Source organism: Raphanus sativus, chromosome 9, assembly GCF_000801105.2.
Source record: "Raphanus sativus cultivar WK10039 chromosome 9, ASM80110v3, whole genome shotgun sequence".
In the NCBI taxonomy this organism is placed as follows: Eukaryota; Viridiplantae; Streptophyta; class Magnoliopsida; order Brassicales; family Brassicaceae; genus Raphanus; species Raphanus sativus.
This window is the reverse complement of record NC_079519.1, coordinates 35076932-35096473: the sequence shown is the minus strand read 5'-3', so window position 1 is coordinate 35096473 and position 19542 is coordinate 35076932. Positions and strand designations below refer to the sequence as shown.

Genomic DNA, 19542 nt, shown 5'->3' with positions numbered 1-19542 from the left:
AACTCGAAATACCCAAACTGGACCCGAAAACTCGAAAAGTACCCAAAAAACCGTAAAAGTACCCGAATATTTACCTAAAATCAGACCTGAAAACTCAAAAAATATCTGAATACCCAAATTATATTTTCTGAAAATCTAAAATTACACTCAAAATTTGAAATTATACCCGAAAATACGAACCTAAAACTTAAAAAAATATTAGAAATACCAAAAATATACCCAATCATCCAAATATACCTAATATATAAAGTAAATCTCGGGTATTTCGGGTACCCGGTCGGGTTTCGGATCGGGTCCGGGTCTTACCCAAGACCCGCGGGTCCAAAATAAAAAGACACATATGAGTACTTATAATTTTTCAGGTCGGTTCCGGGTCGGGTATTTTCTGGTCGGTTCCGGGTCGGATCCTCGGGTCCGGGTAAAATGCCCAGGCCTAGTGGCTACATGGTCGAACCAATTATTATACATAAGCAGACTATATGATAGATTCATGGTTGAATCCAGTCCAACCATCGGATCGATCTAAATTTAAAAACGCTGCCCTAAATCCTGACTATGTTTGTTCAATTCGGTTTTGATCCGATTTCAATTAGGCTTTTTCTATTTTTCGATATTTCAGTTTATAAAAATCAGATATTATATTGAAATCATATCTAATTTGGTTTGGTTCGATTTATATATTCTTTATCTTTTTTATTTATTCGGTTTTATACCAAAACATAACTATAATTATCTTTCTATAATATTATATGATTAGAAATTCGATTTATTTAAAAGTAAGTACATATTTTTACTCTAACTTTGAAATATAATATTTTTTATATTTTATTTATTAAAACAGGAATAAGAAAATTGTAATATCATAAAATTAGTATATAACGATATTTTGTCACACATATTTACCAATAAAAGCAATACTTTATTTAATTTAATGAAAACGATAATATTTTAACTTAAAAAATTATTAAAATCATTATTTGATTACGAATATCATATTAAATAAAATAATATATATATATTTTTTTACTATTAAATTGATCTATAATTATACTAAATATTTTTAATTAATTTGTTTCTTCAGTTTATTCGATTTGAATCAGTTTATATACCAAACAATATCCATGCAATGCAGTCTCATGATTTTTTTTTTTTTGTCAACTGGTCACTTTTGGACCTTTTTAATCCTCAAACTGAGGTAAGTGGGGGTCGAACCCCCGACGTCAAGGCCCGAAGGCAGAGCTCAGCAGCCACTTGGCTACGAACGACCCGACGCAGTCTCATGATTATATTGAAAATTGTCTTAACAAACATCGAATTAAATTTCATGGGAAATACGTCTAGAACTTTTTTCGGTAATATATAGAATGGTCTGGCAGTTTATAGTAATAGTTTAAGAGACATTTGGTCGACCCAAAATTTTGAAAACAAAAGTTCTTTTGGTTGGCATTTTTGTCATTTATGGGCCGTGAACTAGAATATGAGCCTATGCTAATTTAGCCCATGGTGTCATTGACCACTATTGTATAAAGGGAGAAATAAAATGCATGTACGTGGCTTGTTTAAGGCCTCTGTTGATAATCTAAACAAGTCTCTCTCTCCATCACAGAGGAAATACCAATGAGCCCGCCAAATCCACACACAGAGAGACTGACTCATGATCCTCTCTCTGTCTCCTCCTCCTATGGCTGCTAGCTTCTGCGGTTGGACCCTTCAGCCACCGTCTCTCTCTAACTTTAGACGACCACCGGTCAGATATCCCTTCATACGGTCTTCTTCTTCTTCTTCTTCAACCTCTTCCAATGGCAATCTTCCCATCAAGAAATCTTTCCCTGGTTCACTCCCTCTCTCTTTCTTTTCGTTATTTTCTCTGTAAAAAATAAAGGTGAATTTGAAACACAAGTTAAAGGCGAAACTGTAGCTTATGTGTTCCCATTATTGTAATAATATTTTAAAAGCTGCAACTTCGTTTTTCTTTTGCAATGCGAGTAAAAAGCAAACCCTGAACTAGTAGCCTTATTGAACAGTTGCATTATTGTAGTAATCTTTTATGTATTTTTACATTTTTTGGGTCTTTGCTATATGCTTTATATATATACACTTCCTGTAGACAAATGTAAATGTAGCATTAACTATTTTACTGTATGGTTGCGTGTGTTTATAGGGGAGCCTGAAGCAGATGTTGTGGTAATTGGAAGTGGGATAGGAGGATTGTGCTGTGGTGCATTGTTAGCTAGATACAATCAAGATGTGCTCGTCCTCGAGAGTCATGACCTCCCCGGTGGCGCTGCTCACTCCTTTGAGATCAAAGGTTACAAGTTTGACTCAGGTCCGTCTCTGTTTTCTGGATTACAATCACGAGGCCCTCAAGCAAACCCACTTGCTCAAGTAAAAACAAATGTTTCTCTTTTCTTTTTGCTTTTTTTTATTGTTATTTCTTTGGAGTTTGTTCTTATGGATAGTGGGTTGATTGGGTTGTTTCAGGTTCTAGATGCTTTAGGTGAATCACTTCCATGTGCCAAATATGATTCTTGGATGGTTTACTTACCAGAGGGAGATTTCTTATCACGCATTGGCCCTACTGATTTCTTCAAGGTAACAAATTTTTATAAATGTGAGATGATATGACTGCACCGTATCTCTGATCTTGCTTTCAACTTCAGGATCTAGAGAAATATGCAGGACCTAACGCAGTGCAAGAGTGGGAGAAGCTTCTCGTGGGTGCCTATTTGTCAATATAAATGAAATTTACTTTCATCTGCTAATAATTACATTGATATGGAAACCATGATGCAGGGAGCAATACTTCCTCTGTCTTCTGCTGCTATGGCATTACCACCACTGTCTATTCGCGGAGATCTTGGTGTTCTGTCCACAGCTGCTGCTAGGTAGTAATTGTAGTGTATCAGAATAGGATCACTTGTAGTGTTTTTTTAATATGTTTTTTTGATCTTTTTTTTGTTGCTAGATATGCTCCTTCCCTCTTGAAATCTTTCATCAAAATGGGTCCTCAAGGAGCTTTAGGAGCCACAAAGCTTCTCCGTCCATTCTTGGAGATCGTTGATTCCTTGGAGTTGAAAGACCCTTTTATAAGAAACTGGATTGATCTTCTGGCCTTCCTTCTCGCTGGCGTCAAATCTGATGGCATTCTTTCAGCAGAAATGGTAACAAGAATCTCAATTTTCATTGGTGGGACAAGATAAGGTGCTAATAAAGTTTCTTATGTGTGCAGATCTACATGTTTGCGGAATGGTACAAACCAGCCTGCACACTGGAGTATCCTATTGATGGTAGTGGAGCAGTGGTTGAAGCGCTTGTCCGTGGCTTGGAGAAGTTTGGTGGACGTTTGTCTCTCAAAAGCCATGTGGAGAACATTGTCATTGAGAATGGTAAAGCCGTTGGAGTCAAGCTAAGTAACGGTCAAGTATGAAAAAGAGTTCATTTTAATTTACATAATTATTTTCAATTTTTCTTTCATCATTTCACTCATTTCGATAGAGGTAAAATGATAACAGTTTGTTCGAGCTAGAAAGGCTGTAGTAAGCAACGCATCGATGTGGGACACGTTAAAGCTTTTACCTCCAGGAGCTCTCCCAGATTCATACGTTACAGGTGTCAACACAACGCCTCAATGTGAATCATTCATGCATCTTCACTTGGGATTCGATGCAAAGGTATGAATGAACGAACAGGAAGAAAACAATTCATCTTTGTGTGTTTGGTACTTTTTCTTGTTTTTTTTTTTGAGTTTTTTTCTTTTAATGGAATAGGAACAAGGAATAGCAGATGACCTTGAGATTCATCATATTGTTGTGAATGATTGGGATCGTGGTGTGGATGCTGACCAGAATGTGGTTCTGATCTCAGTCCCTAGCGTTCTTAGCCCCAACCTTGCACCACCGGGGAAACATGTTCTCCACGCTTACATGCCTGGAACCGAACCTTATAGTCTCTGGGAAGGTCTTGACAGGAAAAGTGCTGAGTATAAGGATCTCAAATCACAACGGTCCGAGGTATAACACATTCGTTTTATTCTTTTCAACTTCAACGTCATTTTTGAACATCTCCAGCCTCATTCTATTTTTCACTCCGAAATAAAAAAAAATACCCCAGTTTTATTCCATTTTTGGTTCCATAATGGATAAAACCAACTTCATTATATAGTTACTCCATTTTTAAAAAAACATCTATCTTATTAAAGTAGAAGTACTTTAAACTTTTGTTTGGTAATAGGGATAGAAGTCTTAAAAAAAATTAAATTTTGTTTGGTAACAAAGATAGTAGAGAATTTTGTCTTTTCCTTATTTAAATGATAGATTTAACTATTTAATGTCTTTTTCTAATTTAAATAATAGATTTCTTTAATAGAATGAATCTTAACCAAAATAAATTTCCTAATAGATTTTTTGTTAACATTTAATATTTTCAATATTTATTAATAAATTTCTTTTTTGTCAACTATTAATAAAAATAATAAAATAATCACACATCAAAATCAATTTATATATCCTATAAATAAAATATAAAATATTTTATTTATAAATTGTTAGTATAACACTTTTATAATATAAGTCCAATTAGTTATAAATATTAGATTTTTATATGATACACTGTGATATAATAGACGATTAAAATTACATAATATAATTATTTAAAGTAATATATAAAATTTTTGTTTTAAAATGTTATACTAACAATTATGTAATACATATTAATTTACACACACATATATATATATTTATATATAGATATTATCATTAGAACAAAGAAAAAAATTGAAGTGAAAGCAAATATTTATGGCCACGGGTCAAACTATAGAAATAAACAACAATGGCGTAAGATTTTTTTTTAACAAATTTATTTTAATTTAAAATATGTTTATATATTTTATGTATTTATAAATTATTTTATTTTTTATTAAGAATGTTAAGATTTTGGAATTGGAAAAAATTATGATCCATCTCTATATTATTTTAATTAGGAATTTAAAATTTATATCAAAATATTTTTTTAAACTTTTAATTTTTATTATAACTACAAATGTTAATTTTTTATCTAAATTTATGTTTAAATATTACAAATATATCATTTATAAATAAAAAACTAAAAACATAAAATAAATACCCGCCCGATTGGGCGGGTCAAGATCTAGTATAGATTAATACATTAAAGATGCTCTTAAAGTGAACATACAAACTTAAGAAAAGCCAAACCAACTTTAATGTTAATCAATATGTGATGGTACTGTTGCTGTGATTAGGTGATGTGGAAAGCGGTGGAGCGAGCGTTAGGGCCAGGGTTTAAGAGGGAGAAGTGCGAGGTGAGTTTGGTGGGAACGCCACTGACGCATCAGAGGTTTCTGAGGAGGAATAGAGGAACATATGGACCTGCTATAGAGGCAGGGAAAGGTACGTTTCCTGGCCATTCTACTCCCATTCCGCAGCTCATGTGTTGTGGTGACTCGACCTTTCCCGGGATTGGTGTCCCTGCCGTGGCTGCTAGCGGTGCCATTGTTGCCAATTCGCTTGTCACAGTTTCTAAGCATTCAGAGCTTCTTGATGCCATAGGCTTGTAGATATGTTTGTGTATGTATGTTTCTTCTACTATTCACTTACTTTTCATGTTTTTCTTTTACTCATACTTCAATACAGAAAATGTTACTTTAGGGATCGATCTAAAAATGTATTACAACAATATTTAAAAAATCAACATCATCTAATTAATACAAGTCTTGTCATTAGTCATAGACTCATAGTGCAAGTACCTTAACTTCATAGCTACTCACAAGGAAAAAAAAACACGTATTCTCACTATAGTTGTGAGGTTGTAAACCCAATTCTACTCCACAAACAACTGAATTGGGGAAGCTTAATCTTTTTGAGCATGTCCAATACTCTAATTGCTGTAAGAAAGAGTGTTGGAAAAATGGTAAACTGTTTCTAGGACTTCTCCCTCATTTTGGCTCTGGCAAAAACAACTCCAGCCACAAGACCTGTACACCAAACAAGCCTCTCTCAAGTTAATGCACACCACGAGAGAGAAGTGTACCTCTCAGATATTTTAACATACAAACAAAGAGACTGCTTACCAAAGAGAATGCTTGCTGAGTTCTGCAAACTTGTCGGTACATGGAAAAGAACGATCCCAGCAATAGATAACGGTATCTTGTTTAGTGATCCCACCAAGCTGTGAAATTACATAAACACAGAAGATGAAACAAGTAGAGAGTTTGAAACTGTATTTTACTGTTTAGTATCTTACCTGTATGTTGTTGCTCCGGTTTGATGAAGAAACCACATCGAAGTGAAGCTAATAGCAAGACCTAGAAGTCCACTGAGTGTCATAACCATCCAGAAACTTGGCAGTTGAAGAAGTGGCCTGCACAAAACATTACACGCCAATCACTTTGGTTTCTCTTATTGACACGAAAGGATTTCAGGAAGTCAACTCACGTGTTGTATAGATAATCCATCTCGTTGAAAGCAATAGAAAGAATAAGGCCAAGCGGTAATGAAAGTGTGTTATTAAGCAAGACCATGGAGAACTCGTTCAAGTTTCCAGATTGAGTAACTTGCTTGGCCGTATCCATTGTCTTTCTCAGTGTCAGCTGCAAAAAAAAAATGAAGAATAAAAAAAAAATCACATATAAGTAGGTGATGATATTTACTCACAGAGTACGATGCAGTTAAGAAGCAATTAGCAATTTGCCAGGCATAGCCAACAGCATTGAAAGATAGATCTGTTATCCCTCCAGATACTGCAGAAATGATCTGCATCAAGGAATGGAAGAATCTACCATTAGACTACATCAAACAAATGATTGTCCCTATAACAATGAGTAGTAGCCATGAAGAAAACATTCTTGACTCTCACTCGCAGACTATTTCGTATATAGCTGAACCCAAGTATCATAAGTTCATAACTGTTCAACAAAGCTATATTTCACAGGCTAACTTACAGATTCAGTCTGGAACAACTTTAAAAGTAGACAAACGTACCATTAAGAAGAGAGCAAGCCACACTCTGTTGTCATGATGCTTGCTGAACAGATACATCTCACCAACTGCTGTTATTACATTAGTGACATTTTTCAGGACGGTGACCATTGCTACGTTGATGTATTTCAAACTGTCAAAGCCAAAAATGTAAATGTAACTCTGAAACAATCAAATTAAATCCGCACCTCAAATTTTGTTTAAACATGTTCATATAGTTAGTTAGCATTAGTAGATCCAATAGTTTTGGCTCTCCAAATAGCTTTCATAAAATAGTAGTCAAATTATATAACTTTGTCATGTCGTTACCTAAACATGCTAGTGATAAGCATCCCAACAAAGATCACGTTGACTGGGAACCAGACCTTCATCAATCTCAAGGTCAATGGTTCAGTTGTTATTAGACCCATTAAGCTCAAAGCCATAACAATGATCACTGAGACAAAATTCTGCAACAATCACAGAGAGAAATAAGAATATAAAAAAAGTTTAACCATACATTCATTCTGCTAGGGAACATTGCAAGAACATTACCTGGTATAACATTAAGAAAATCCCAGCATTGAAGTTGTAGCTGGAAAGAACAAACTTGTTCACCAGAATCATGCTGCATGACGAAACGCAATAAGCTAAACCAGATAACAGAGCCTGATTAGGTATCTTTCTCAGAGTTGGTTTATCTCCTCCAGGTTTCCTTGTCTTCCCATCTTCCAAGTCCACTCCATCGTGTTCGTATGATTTCATTGCCAATGAGAGAACCTACCAGATTAATACAGAATCAGTGTTAGACATGCATTTAATAATCCAAAATATTTGAAAGATATCGGAATCTTTTTTTTTTCTGCATCTGTTCCATTTTCTAACTTCGGAATCATGGTAAAAGAAAGAAAAGGAGTGTTGAGGGTGAACCTGATCACTTCTCTTTTAAATGCACAAGATGCTTGTATTAAGAACTCCTTTCAAATGAAATTTGGTGTGCCAATGTCCAGTGGGATCAACTCAAGAGCTTGTCCTCAAAAGAGAGCCCCAAAATGGCTAAGTCCTTCAGTGAAGATGTTAAGTGTCAGTTTAACAGTTACAGATCAAAAAGGATTAAACGAAGGAAAAAGTAAATAGACATCAATTTAAAGCTTCTACGTTCTTTAAAACACACACCAGTTAGATCGTTAGAATATGGCCAAGTATGGTAAGAGAAAGAACACGCAGTACACAACATACTATGTTTAGATTTCTCACATACACAATAAATCATTCAAATTCCTAAGTAATATTCAAGCAAGTCAACGTTTTAAGACTTAAGATAAGCTACAAAGTCCAGCAAATAAAGAAAGTACCTTTGAAGACAGGAACTTGGAGATTCGGCTAGTGATTAGAACACGGAGATGGAAGAGAAATCAAAACCCAGATCACGTTTCCCTCGAACCAATCAGAAAGTCTTGGTCTTTTTAAGAGTCTCGATCTGGTCTTTTCCGTCAAACCAAAGTCGATGCTAACAACTCTTCAAAAATTACAAGTTAGCAATCTAAGACTTATATGATCGTTTTGGTAAAGATGAATTAACATCTTCAAAAGAAGAAGAGTAAATTAAACTCACGATTTCGTTTGTATTGTCTTCTTCTTTCTTCCTTCTTCGCAGTTACATTTCAAAAGGACGGAGACAGAGACTAAAATGGGATTTTATAAAAAATTCACATCAGTGAAGTGTTTTATTACCAAACATATATATATCGGGGTCCTACATTTTAGAAAGTCTTTTTTTCTTCTATTTTTTTTTTGTTTTTAAAACAACACTTTTTCTATTAGTTATATATATTTTCTTGTGCGTTTTCTCCTTTTCCAATTTATTTTTTTCGTTTTTTATTTAAATTTCTTTATTTGCTAAAATGTTTACTTTCTTTGCTATTCATACTGGTTGTGTTGTGGCTGGTTTAATTTAACCAGTTTAACCAGTTCTTTGCTATTTCAATATATTGAATTTAACCAATTCAATGCGAGTAAAATTGCAATCTCTAAATTTGCTCTTATCTTCCAATATATTGAATAGATCCTAATTAAACAAAAACAAAAAAGACAAAATGCATACGACTTCAGTGGGAATAAACCACACTTTTCAATATTGTTGTGGCCCAACTCTCACTAACCCATTGATTGCCTCTATTGTTATGAGTCTCGGCTCATATACCACCACCACCACTACCAGGCTACCAGCCACAGTCCACTACTTGGATAATTATTTTTTCATTATTATTATGACCTCTTGTTATTATTATCAAACTTTGACTATTAGTTATTAATCATACATTCATACCCAAGATTAATACACACACACGTTTATTGTCTGTTTTTAATATGTTTTCATGTGATTGGAAACCTTTATTCTCTTACTTTTCAAGATATATCTTAAGAATGAAATTGATGTATCACAATGACCCATTTAAGCCAAAACACTAATGAGAAAGTCACCATTAGCTATAGGAAACAGCTCTTGTGTTATATAATTCAAACCTCTCTCTATTTCCTACCCAATGATCTCTCGATCAAGAAAGACTAACAACGCATTTCTCCAAGTAAAATGTAGTTCAGTTTCTGATTATTAGAGTCTAGTTTTATAATTATCAAATCGAGAGACAGATTACATGTTAAATGAGTGAAAAAAAAAAGATTTACACTATTGAGTTCAAAAGAGTGTTATAAGAAGAAAGCAAAGGAAAGTGTTGGTTTCTAGTGTCCGTCCGTCCATGGATCATCCCTCACCTGATCTAAATAAGCTTCTTCTTTTCAAAGTATTGCTTCAAATACAAAATCTGCAAACCAGAGACCACAATGCAGATGCCTAGCGACATTATACTGAACCATGCGACTCGCGAGTTTGTTTTTTCACTCACAATCCTCATCTCCGCTTCTCTGCAATATGTGAAAAGAGAAAGTGAATTCTGATCTCTTCAAGATTTTTAAACAGTGTAGATGTTGATTAGGTTTTCACCTGTCTTTAAGGTAAAGTAGATTGTCATGTATGCCCTCAACTGCACCTTCGAGTTTCCTTAGCTCCAGCTCCACACCCTAAGATCATTTAAGGCATAATCGTGTTTCATAAAGAGACTAAGACTATATTCTTAGATGTGCATGGGAAGAATTTATTTACCTCGATTTTCTCTTTTCTGGCAATGGAGTCCCAACCCTTGGCGGCGATACCAGTTTTCCAGTCAAGGTTGATGCTAATATCTTTGTTACCATGACTGTTTCCAACGGGATCGAAACAAGCCAAGTAGGTTCCTGATTCTTGGGTTGTAAACGCAAAACTGACCATGCGTTGCGTTTTCGCTATGGTGCAAAACATTTCCATATAGTGATGTAACCTAATACAATACAAGATATATTTTTAATTTATCACATAAGTGAAGTGTTTTATTACCAAACATATATATCGGTCCTACACTTTAGAAAGTCTTTTTTCTATGAAAAATTTACATTTAGACATACTTACTTGCGGACCTATATCATGTTGGCATACTTTGCACATGTAGAGTACTCTCCCTTGTTCTTTTGTCCAAATTGTCCTCACCACTACATTAAGTGAATTTTTTTTAACCTCTGGCTGTCGATTTTATTCAAAAGTTAAAAAAACAAGAAAATCAAAAAGCTTTGTCGTGACCTTTTCTTCCAATTTTTTTTTTTCCATCAAGTTTTTTATATTGAAAAAGGCCCAAAGCCCAACCACAATACAAACACATTACAAGACCCGAACACATCTGGGCCAGTTAATAATTCGAAATGGGTCTATAGCCCAAAACTCAAACACCCAAAACCCTAGCAGCTAGGGTGTCCCCGTGTCTATAGCCGCCGCGCAGATCGGAGATACACGAGTCGCACGCACCATCACACCACCACCGCTTCTCGCTGACACCGGAGAAAGCAGCCCTCATTTCACCGGAACCAAACCGGATCTCCAAAGCTCACACACCAACATCACGAACCCCTTCAACCTAGGATAACCATAGGTGGAGAGATTCAATCGCCATAGCAAGATCTCATCCGTCCTCATTTACCGCAAGCACCCAAGAGAAGGTTTCGCATGCAACACCATCCTTACCGTCGGAGAGACTCAAACTCCTCCGACTAGAACACAAACCACGGCAAAAAAAAAACGCAGAAATAAAAGAGATAAAAGAAACTAAACCCTAAAAAGATCTAGGGACTAAGGTTTAAGGTTTTTCAAATCTAAACCTTCATCTTCCAATCTACTTTCATCTAAACCCTAGTCGTCGTTTGTTCTGTCGATTAATCTGAGTCACGGCTTTTGTTTTTAGTCAACTGCAAAATGAAGGGTATGACCGAGCCTCTCTGTTCTTCATTTTGCAATCCCTAAATTACTGTATTTTATCCTCAAAGATGTTATCTTTTATGGTCATGCAGAAACAGGTCAGAGTTCCGGTCCAGATCAACGACTACCGGAACGCCTCTTCGCAGCCAACAGTGAACCTAGGAAACGGTTGAATATCTACTCCAAGCCCGATATATTGTGTTTCATCAAACATACTCTTCGGGGTTCTCAGGAGTTGGAAGTTATCAGACAGTCATGTTTCGGCGGTCTCTTCAATCTTCCTGCTCGTCAATGCCCTGTTTCGCACAAGTTGATCCACAGTCTTTTGGCAAGACAAATCTTGGTTGAGAGCCAGCATACTTTGTGGCCAGTTGTTGCCGGTAAACCATTCCGGTTCTCTCTCGCTGAGTTTCAAACGGTAACCGGTCTCCCTTGCGGTCCTTTTCCTCAAGATTACGAGAGCCCTTCCTTCAACACAAGAAATGCGGCCAAGGATCCTCTATGGCGGAAACTGCTTGGTCATGACTCTCTTACAACCGTAGCTGACATCTGACATATGCTCAAGACTGAAGAAAACATGCGTTCAGATAAGCGTCTACGACTTGCGCTTATTATGATTGTCGATGGTGTACTCATAGCTCACAAACAAGTCCCTAGGCCTACACTACAATACGTGCAGATGGTTGACAACGTCGAAGCTTTTCTCAACTTCCCTTGGGGCCGTGAATCTTATCTCAAGACCATCACCTGTATGAAACCTCCCTTAGATGAGGATGAACCGGTTCAAACACTTGTCAAACTACTCCAACAGACAACCTACAGATTGCAGGGTTTCCCTCTAGCGCTCCAACTCGTTGCCTTCCAAGCAATCCCATTACTGGCCACAAAGATACCTTCTCCTCACTACTCAACTACTCTTCTCGAGCTTCAAGTTCCCCATCTCCCACTACATAAGTCAGTCAACATCAACGATTTTTTACTTGTAGAAGTTGATCCACAGGTGTGTTTAAGTTTCAAATAAATTTGATGTTTGCTCAAAGATAACACACTGAACGATACTTTTCTTGTAGCTAAGCGTCACCGCTCTCATACCACTCGCTCCTAACACAACTGTGTGGGGTGACGAGCCAGAGGACGAGCGTGCTCTGTATATGGAGGAGTTGATTGCTCAGAACCACGAATTCAACATACATGATTGGCCATGTGGCGATTCATCAAAACAGGAGCCCATAGTTCAACCGGCTGTCCCAACGATTCACAGGAAACATACTGTTCCAAAAAAAACAGTCCCTTAAAGTCAGGAAGGGCATCAAGAAGACTGGCTCAAGCACTCGGAAACAAAGGAGGATTTCTAACTGCTTTAGATCAAATGTTGGCACACCTCCTACTACTATCGAGTGTTTGCTAGAAAGGGTTGAGAGACTTGAAAGGCTTTATGCAGAACAGAAAGCTGAGACGAGACGGCTAAAGAGGAAACTTTATTCTCGTCGCGCCAAAACTGGTGGGAAATTCTCATCGTTCAAGGAAAGCTTACGAACACCTAAAAGGAAGACTGTTCAGGTAAACATTCCTGTAACTTACACCATTCCCACCACTCACACATTTATATTTTTTCATTCACCACAATAACACCAACGCTCTACTTATGTGACAAGGAGGACAAGGAGGACCAACACACTCACACAGAAGGGGGACAACATGACCACATCCTTGGAGCACCTCTCCAAGCTGACCCCAACTCTCCACTTATCAGCCAGTACAACGCCCGGCGGTTCTCCAACGCCCCTACCCTTGACCCCAACATCTTTCACAGCCCAAACCACATCATCAACGACATCCTACTAATAGTCAACCAAACCCACCCCAACTTCGCTGACCACAGCTCACACCACGCTGACCACAACTCGCCTTTGTCTAACCACAACTCACCCTCAGCTTACCACAACTCACCCTCTGCTGACCACACGAAGACTCTGCACAACTCCGGAACCCCCTCAATAGATGACCACGCCACAAACGACCATGCCTCTCCAACACGAAGTGCAACACCTCCCAGCAGCCAAAACACTCCTCCGGACCCCACCGCTACCAGACAACACACTCCTGAAGTGTCCTCAGTCCCTCCCCGGCTGTATTCAATAGACCAAGCCCCACAACTCATCTCAGCATGTCCAAAACGCATTAGCAACGCCAGGCCACCACTTGGGTTCAAATGCCACGCCTCATCCATTAATGCGTTCGCAGAAACCGCAACAAAGGTGGGGGGAATAAACCACACTTTTCAATATTGTTGTGGCCCAACTCTCACTAACCCATTGCCTCTATTGTTATGAGACTCGGCTCATATACCACACCACCAGTCCACCACCACTACCAGCCACAATCCACTACTTGGATAATTATTTTTAATGCTCATTATTATTGTGATCTCTTGTTATTATTATCTTTGACTATTAGTTATTAATCATACATTCTTACCCAAGATTAATACACACGTTTATTGTCTGTTTTTAATATATTTTCATGTGATTGGAAACCTTTATTCTCTTACTTTTCAAGATATATCTTAAGAATGAAATTGATGTATCACAATGACCCATTTAAGCCAAAACACTAACTAGGAAGTCACCATCTATCTATTTATATAAAGTTGAGCTTAATCTCTCCTGAGCCTATCCACCTAGGATGCCACACTGGAAACTCACTCTTCCTGCGCTTGACACGTGTCCTGATTAATGAAACGCAGAGCTTCTTCTTTCGTCGTCTCTTCAATTGGGTTTCGCCTCGCGTTCTCTCCGTGGTGGTGCGCATCTTCCTTGGACGATCCAGTTTCTGTAACGATAACAGTTGTGATTAATCGTCTTAACTCCTCTTAATTCGTGAGCCCACTACGCGGCTTTCGATTGCGCTGAACGTCGGTTATAATCATCTGCTAATCGCGCTCTCCACATCTCTCTTCTAATCATCTCGCTCATATTCATATCTCTGCGATTATCTCTCATTCCAGCGATCATCAGATTCTTCCCTTGGTCGTCGTCCTCAATCCGTGAAAACACCAAAGTTCCTCTCTGATTTGAAGTCCGACCGCTGATCCTCCACCGTCCAAATGGCGAAGGAAGGCGAAGTGATGTTGAGGATAGCTATGTCGGCTTTCAGGGCTTGATAAGAGGAGATCGAGAAGAAGAAGATGGAGGTTTGCAAAAGGATTTACGCTCAGCTTTGTTGTGTCGAAAAAGAGCCGGAGCAATTGGTCGGGTTTATATAATTTTATCATCACAATCTTTTTTATTCTTCACATTTTTGTTTCAGGATATAACAATTTCATTGAACAAAACTGTTACTCTGTTAGTGGGGGTCTTTGTAGATTAAGGCTCTGACTTGGAGTATCGTGATGTCACTTACTTCTCATCTTCATCTTCATCTTCATCTCCCAAGTATATCTTTTTTGCTGACAAAGTAGAGATCAAAGATATCACCAAGCAAACTTGCTTATTTGCTTTACCAGGACCGAAATGTAACGAAGTAAGATTCTTTCTTTGAGCAGAGTGACCATTTTCTTTGTTTACATTGTTTTATGCTAATGTAAAAGAAACTTTAAACAGATTATATCTAAACTGAATCTGGGAGATCTTATCGGGCAGCCATATGGCACACATAAACATTATAGTGTAAGTTTTTAAATAAAAAAAAAAATCTGAAACAAATCCTTTGACGCAGCATACAGTCGTATGTTCTTTTCTTTTTCAGTTCGATGGAATGCCAATTACAGTTGGGGTCGGGAGTCTTATTTCAGATGAAGGCTTTACGATGTTAATGTCACCTGGTGGTGCTGTTTCAGTCTGGAAGACTCTTCTCTCTGATGGTGCCGTTCCAATGGGTTCTGAGGCCTGGGTGAAACTTAGAGTCATTCAAGGTTGTACAATGATGTCGTCATTTCTTTTCTTTACCAAAGCATAGAAAGTTATATGTTTCTCAGACCCAGAAGCGTTAATGTTTTGCAGGAAGACCAGCAACTGAGAGAGAACTCAGCTAGGAATTCAATGTTCTGGAAGCGGGTCTATGGAACTCAGTCTCTTTGAACAAAGGTACGCAAAAAGCTTTAGTTAACTAAAAATGACACTGTGAGCGCCCAGGTTTAACAAAATTCATACTTCCCAGGATGTTATAAGGGGCAGGAGACTATCGCAAGACTTATAACATATGACGGAATGAAACAAAGGTTGTGTGGACTTGAATTCTCTGCACAAGCAGAACCCGGCAGCACCATCACATTCGACGGGAAAAGGTAGTTGAACCTTTGTGTTCATCTTAGTTACTCTAAGACAAAGAGTAGCATCTACGTTTGTTTTATTATTTCTTTGACATTGTTTTCAGGTCGGCAAGCTAACTAGCGACACTAGGGGAAAAAACAGATCTAGCCATTTCGGGTTAGGGTACATCAAGAAACAAGCAGCCTCGATTGGAAACACAGTGACTATAGGGGAAGACATTTATGGGATTGTAGCTGAAGTCGCTTATCTATCCCGGTAACATCCTCCATCAACCAACCCACGTTCTTGAGTAGAAGAAAAAAGTGATGCAAAATGAAACTGCACTATGGTACCCAAAACAAAACCTTTTTGCAAATATTTGAGATGCGAGCATATTATATTCGGGGGTTCTCATTCGAATGAAACATTTATATTGATTGATAGGAAAGAGATTAAAAGTAAAACAACAGCTTTCGTTCATAAATAGATGTTTTAAGGGCACAGGACAACTGCAAATACCCATGTTGGTAGGTTTAGGAGTGCAATTGAACCCTTGAATTTTTTGAACTGACACCACTTCTTTTCTCCGTAGCGATTAAGCTTTCAGCACCTAGACTCTCAACAAACAAATAAGGGTTGAAGTGTTGAACCATGATGGTTTGGGTTGACGAGAGTTCGATGAGCAAAATTGTAATATCAGGAGAATGGTATCACCTTTTGAAAAGTGGGGTTGGGAAAAGGCAAAATAAGAGACGAGTTAGTCAAGAGGTTTATATACAGCCAACTTCATGTTTTTCTTTTCTTTGTTTATTTGTCTTTTGTTTATATATGTTATTTGTATCTCACATTTCATAATGTCATATTCAGCGAGTATGGGTGGATGCTTGGGCAAGAGTCAAAATTAGAGTAGTAATGAGAATCGTTCGAATTTTTTTTTGAAAGATAAATAATAAAAAAATATTTGATTCTACATATGAACGAGAATAGCAAATAACTTTAGACTGCTTATTATTAGAATTCCACTAAACCCAATAGATTCTGATTTTTAATCCATAGATTTAAGTAAACATTAAAATAGAGTAAGCTATTATATTTTAAAATTATATAATAATTAGATAAATATATAACCTATAAACAAATAGTGAAATGAATTTAAAAATGTTGTAAAAATATTATGAAATTATTACTATTTTATTTATAATAAATTAAAGTAAATTTATATTATTTATTTACTTTTCTGTCCGTCCGTAGGGCAGGTTTACCCTAGTTAACTATATAGGAAACAGCTCTTGTGTTAAATCTAAACTCTGAACTCTGAGCAAATTCAATAAAACTACATAATACATTGCCATTTTAAGTGAATTATTTTCTCAGGAGCCTAGATCCAAATGTTCTCAGAAAATGGTTGATTTCCCCAGTTAGTATTGTGCTACCGCAGATATGATATTTTCTAATTTGTTATGTCTCTCTTCATGGAATATTATGATCTCTGTTATGTCTGCAAAAAAAAGTGATATTACAAACAAAATGAACGCATGTTTATGCAAAATGATCACTTAATAACCATCTGAACTACATCTTCATACCATATAAAAAGTCAGTCTTTGTTAAAAAAAACAAAATGCAAAAACTCTAGAGCAGACAGAGGAACAATGAAAAACTTAGTAGCCACCCTTGAGATCGTTGACAACATCGTAAGGGATGGGAGTGACAGTCTCCAGTGTCATACCCTCGACCATGAAACCAGGCTTGGGACCTTTAGGCTGTCTCTTGGTGCTGATTGTCTCTCCTCTGGCTTTGGCTTCATCTTTGAGCATTGGACCCAAATTATGAGAATTGGACACAAATTTGGTATATAATTCAAACCTCGCTCTATTTCCTACCCAATGATCTCTCGATCAAGAAAGAGTAACAATGCATTTCTCCAAGTAAAATGTAGTTCAGTTTCTGATTATTAGAGTCTAGTTATATAATTATCAAATCGAGAGACAGATTACAAGTTAAATGAGTGGTAAAAAAAGATTTACACTATGAGTTCAAAAGAGTGTTATAAGAAGTAGAAAGCAAAGGAAAGTATTGGTTTCTAGTGTCCGTCCGTCCATGGATCATCCCTCACCTGATCTAAATAAGCTTCTTCCTTTCAAAGTATTGCTTCAAATACAAAATCTGCAAACCAGAGACCACAATGCAGATGCCTAGCGACATTATACTGAACCATGCGACTCGCGAGTTTGTTTTTTCACTCACAATCCTCATCTCCGCTTCTCTGCAATATGTGAAAATAGAAAGTGAATTCTGATCTCTTCTCAAGATTTTTAAACAGTGTACAGATGTTTTGATTAGGTTTTCACCTGTCTTTAAGGTAAAGTAAATTGTCATGTATTCCCTCAACTGCAGCTTCGAGTTTCCTTAGCTCCAGCTCCACACCCTAAGATCATTTAAGGCATAATCGTGTTTCATAAAGAGACTTAAGACTATTCTTAGATGTGCATCGGAAGAATTTCTTTACCTCGATTTTCTCTTTTCTAGCGATGGAGTCCCAATCCTTGGCGGCGATACCAGTTTTCCAGTCAAGGTTGATGCTAAAATCTTTGTTACCATGACTGTTTCCAACGGGGTCGAAACAAGCCAAGTAGGTTCCTGATTCTTGGGTTGTAAATGCAAACTGACCATGCGTTGCGTTTTCGTTATGGTGCAAAACATTTCCATATGGTGATGTAACCTACAATACAAGCTATAATTTAGTTTATCCTCATAAACCTGTTTTCATATAAAGCATTTACGTCCTCCTAACACATGTGACTAACACTTTCTACGACAATCCATCAGCCTACTGCGTGGTAGCAGGAAGAGTCAGATAGTGCTATCTAACTAATAAATCACATGACATTGAGATTTTGATGAGATATAACCACCAATGTAATGTACAGTAGTAGAACATTCAACAAGATACATAATAATAACACTAAGATGAAATTAAATGCACAAAGAAACGCATTAACGCCTATATCGTTTTCAAAATAAGGAAACTTGAATCGGAACACAATCAATGCAAAATAGGGACAATTTATAGAAAGGCACGTTTTCCACAAGACATAAATTTCCTATAATAGTAACAGATCGACGCACAGAGTGTAGATTCAAATGACGCGAAGATATGATGGGAATGTGGAAACAAATAATTTAATACCTTAACGGAGACAGTAGGGAAGATGGAATGCTCGTCGGAGATGACGAGGTAATCTGCCAAGACGACGACCTTGCTCTGGATTTCCTCCGACACGCACTTTGTTCCCGTCTTGGGTACTTTGAGCCACACGGCTTCACTCACTGGAATTAGCTCCGGTGTCAGAAAGAAGAAGAGAGCCGAAAGTAGTGAGAACTTCGTCGTCGTAAACTCGAGCTTCATCGTCTTCTTGGACCTTTTCAAACTTTTTTTCCTATTGGATTCGTGAGATCGATGTATGTAGGTAGTCAGATCTCGTTTTCTGGTTATTATTTTCTTTGAACCATAAAAAAAAAAAAGAAAATCGACTGAGCTCTTTAATAAAATATAAAAAATATATAATTCATAAATTTTCTAATATATATACTATTATTTGCGAAGTAAAATTTTGGATTCGAGCTCTCACGTTAAAAGTTAGAGTGGTTAATATCGTTTATACCCTTAATAAATAAAATATATAAACTAACTCCAAAATAAAAACAAATTTTAATGATTAAAATAATAATAAGAATAATACGAAGAATTATCTGAAACATAATATATATTAAGAAAATAAAATATGATTATCTGAAATTATCTTTTAATAATAAATTTAAAACTAAAATAAAACGTAAAACACATAACTAAAGATTAATCAAAAAAATTATCAATTTTATATAACTGAAAAGAGAACATTTAGTTTATACTACTATATTCAAAATGATTTTCTTTCTCTCACGTTAAAAGTTATAGCGTTTAAAATCTTTATTATCC

General features: G+C 36.7%; 5 protein-coding genes and 1 pseudogene across 7 annotated transcripts; 3 read left to right on the top strand and 3 right to left on the bottom strand.

The window, feature by feature from the left end:
* Positions 1-1559: 1559 nt before the first annotated feature.
* On the top strand, positions 1560-5662 carry LOC108827389 (prolycopene isomerase, chloroplastic). Its single transcript, XM_018600775.2, has 10 exons — positions 1560-1832; positions 2162-2385; positions 2482-2592; positions 2661-2714; positions 2794-2885; positions 2966-3161; positions 3230-3421; positions 3513-3671; positions 3768-4010; positions 5258-5662. The coding sequence occupies exons 1-10, from the start codon at positions 1655-1657 to the stop codon at positions 5570-5572; spliced, it is 1764 nt and encodes a 587-aa protein (XP_018456277.1). The 5' UTR covers positions 1560-1654; the 3' UTR covers positions 5573-5662.
* LOC108827390 (GDP-mannose transporter GONST1) lies at positions 5644-8731 on the bottom strand. Of its 2 annotated transcripts, none has more exons than XM_018600776.2 (11): positions 8587-8731; positions 8327-8490; positions 7902-8034; positions 7527-7751; positions 7302-7441; positions 6996-7125; positions 6669-6767; positions 6450-6604; positions 6259-6375; positions 6086-6183; positions 5644-5989 (listed from the first exon to the last, which is right to left on the bottom strand). In XM_018600776.2, exons 4-11 carry the CDS (start codon positions 7734-7736, stop codon positions 5937-5939), a joined length of 1002 nt encoding a protein of 333 aa, XP_018456278.1. In that variant the 5' UTR covers positions 7737-7751; positions 7902-8034; positions 8327-8490; positions 8587-8731; the 3' UTR covers positions 5644-5936. The 2 variants fall into 2 exon arrangements, with proteins under 2 accessions (XP_018456278.1, XP_018456279.1); XM_018600777.2 differs by having other exon boundaries at positions 8327-8481; positions 8587-8701.
* Positions 8732-9540: 809 nt separating this feature from the next.
* On the bottom strand, positions 9541-10915 carry LOC108824452 (transmembrane emp24 domain-containing protein p24delta4-like). Its single transcript, XM_056995018.1, has 5 exons — positions 10799-10915; positions 10477-10484; positions 10135-10348; positions 9976-10052; positions 9541-9896 (listed from the first exon to the last, which is right to left on the bottom strand). The coding sequence occupies exons 1-5, from the start codon at positions 10913-10915 to the stop codon at positions 9752-9754; spliced, it is 561 nt and encodes a 186-aa protein (XP_056850998.1). The 3' UTR covers positions 9541-9751.
* Positions 10916-11204: 289 nt separating this feature from the next.
* LOC108827386 (uncharacterized) lies at positions 11205-13133 on the top strand. Of its 2 annotated transcripts, none has more exons than XM_018600772.2 (4): positions 11205-11317; positions 11406-12313; positions 12384-12873; positions 12972-13133. In XM_018600772.2, exons 2-3 carry the CDS (start codon positions 11870-11872, stop codon positions 12606-12608), a joined length of 669 nt encoding a protein of 222 aa, XP_018456274.1. In that variant the 5' UTR covers positions 11205-11317; positions 11406-11869; the 3' UTR covers positions 12609-12873; positions 12972-13133. The 2 variants fall into 2 exon arrangements, with proteins under 2 accessions (XP_018456274.1, XP_018456273.1); XM_018600771.2 differs by having other exon boundaries at positions 12969-13133.
* Positions 13134-14682: 1549 nt separating this feature from the next.
* On the top strand, positions 14683-16441 carry LOC108827388 (putative transferase At1g60990, chloroplastic; annotated as a pseudogene).
* Positions 16442-17461: 1020 nt separating this feature from the next.
* Positions 17462-19071, bottom strand: LOC108827387 (transmembrane emp24 domain-containing protein p24delta4-like). Its single transcript, XM_018600774.2, has 4 exons — positions 18754-19071; positions 18073-18285; positions 17915-17991; positions 17462-17829 (listed from the first exon to the last, which is right to left on the bottom strand). The coding sequence occupies exons 1-4, from the start codon at positions 18970-18972 to the stop codon at positions 17685-17687; spliced, it is 654 nt and encodes a 217-aa protein (XP_018456276.1). The 5' UTR covers positions 18973-19071; the 3' UTR covers positions 17462-17684.
* Positions 19072-19542: the final 471 nt, after the last annotated feature.

Coding starts and splice junctions, on each gene's coding strand:
- LOC108827389 (XM_018600775.2), top strand. CDS start 1,655: ATGATCCTCTCTCTGTCTCCTCCTCCTATGGCTGCTAGCTTCTGCGGT. Junction 3,162..3,229: donor GCATTCTTTCAGCAGAAATG/GTAACAAGAATC, acceptor TTATGTGTGCAG/ATCTACATGTTTGCGGAATG. Junction 4,011..5,257: donor TCAAATCACAACGGTCCGAG/GTATAACACATT, acceptor TGCTGTGATTAG/GTGATGTGGAAAGCGGTGGA.
- LOC108827390 (XM_018600776.2), bottom strand. CDS start 7,736: ATGAAATCATACGAACACGATGGAGTGGACTTGGAAGATGGGAAGACA. Junction 6,768..6,995: donor GGCTTGCTCTCTTCTTAATG/GTACGTTTGTCT, acceptor TCCTTGATGCAG/ATCATTTCTGCAGTATCTGG. Junction 5,990..6,085: donor CTCAGCAAGCATTCTCTTTG/GTAAGCAGTCTC, acceptor TTTGGTGTACAG/GTCTTGTGGCTGGAGTTGTT.
- LOC108824452 (XM_056995018.1), bottom strand. CDS start 10,915: ATGAGGGCTGCTTTCTCCGGTGTCAGCGAGAAGCGGTGGTGGTGTGAT. Junction 10,053..10,134: donor CCAGAAAAGAGAAAATCGAG/GTAAATAAATTC, acceptor AAATGATCTTAG/GGTGTGGAGCTGGAGCTAAG. Junction 9,897..9,975: donor CTACTTTACCTTAAAGACAG/GTGAAAACCTAA, acceptor CACATATTGCAG/AGAAGCGGAGATGAGGATTG.
- LOC108827386 (XM_018600772.2), top strand. CDS start 11,870: ATGCTCAAGACTGAAGAAAACATGCGTTCAGATAAGCGTCTACGACTT. Junction 12,314..12,383: donor TTGTAGAAGTTGATCCACAG/GTGTGTTTAAGT, acceptor CTTTTCTTGTAG/CTAAGCGTCACCGCTCTCAT.
- LOC108827387 (XM_018600774.2), bottom strand. CDS start 18,972: ATGAAGCTCGAGTTTACGACGACGAAGTTCTCACTACTTTCGGCTCTC. Junction 18,286..18,753: donor TCCCTACTGTCTCCGTTAAG/GTATTAAATTAT, acceptor CTTGTATTGTAG/GTTACATCACCATATGGAAA. Junction 17,830..17,914: donor TTACTTTACCTTAAAGACAG/GTGAAAACCTAA, acceptor CACATATTGCAG/AGAAGCGGAGATGAGGATTG.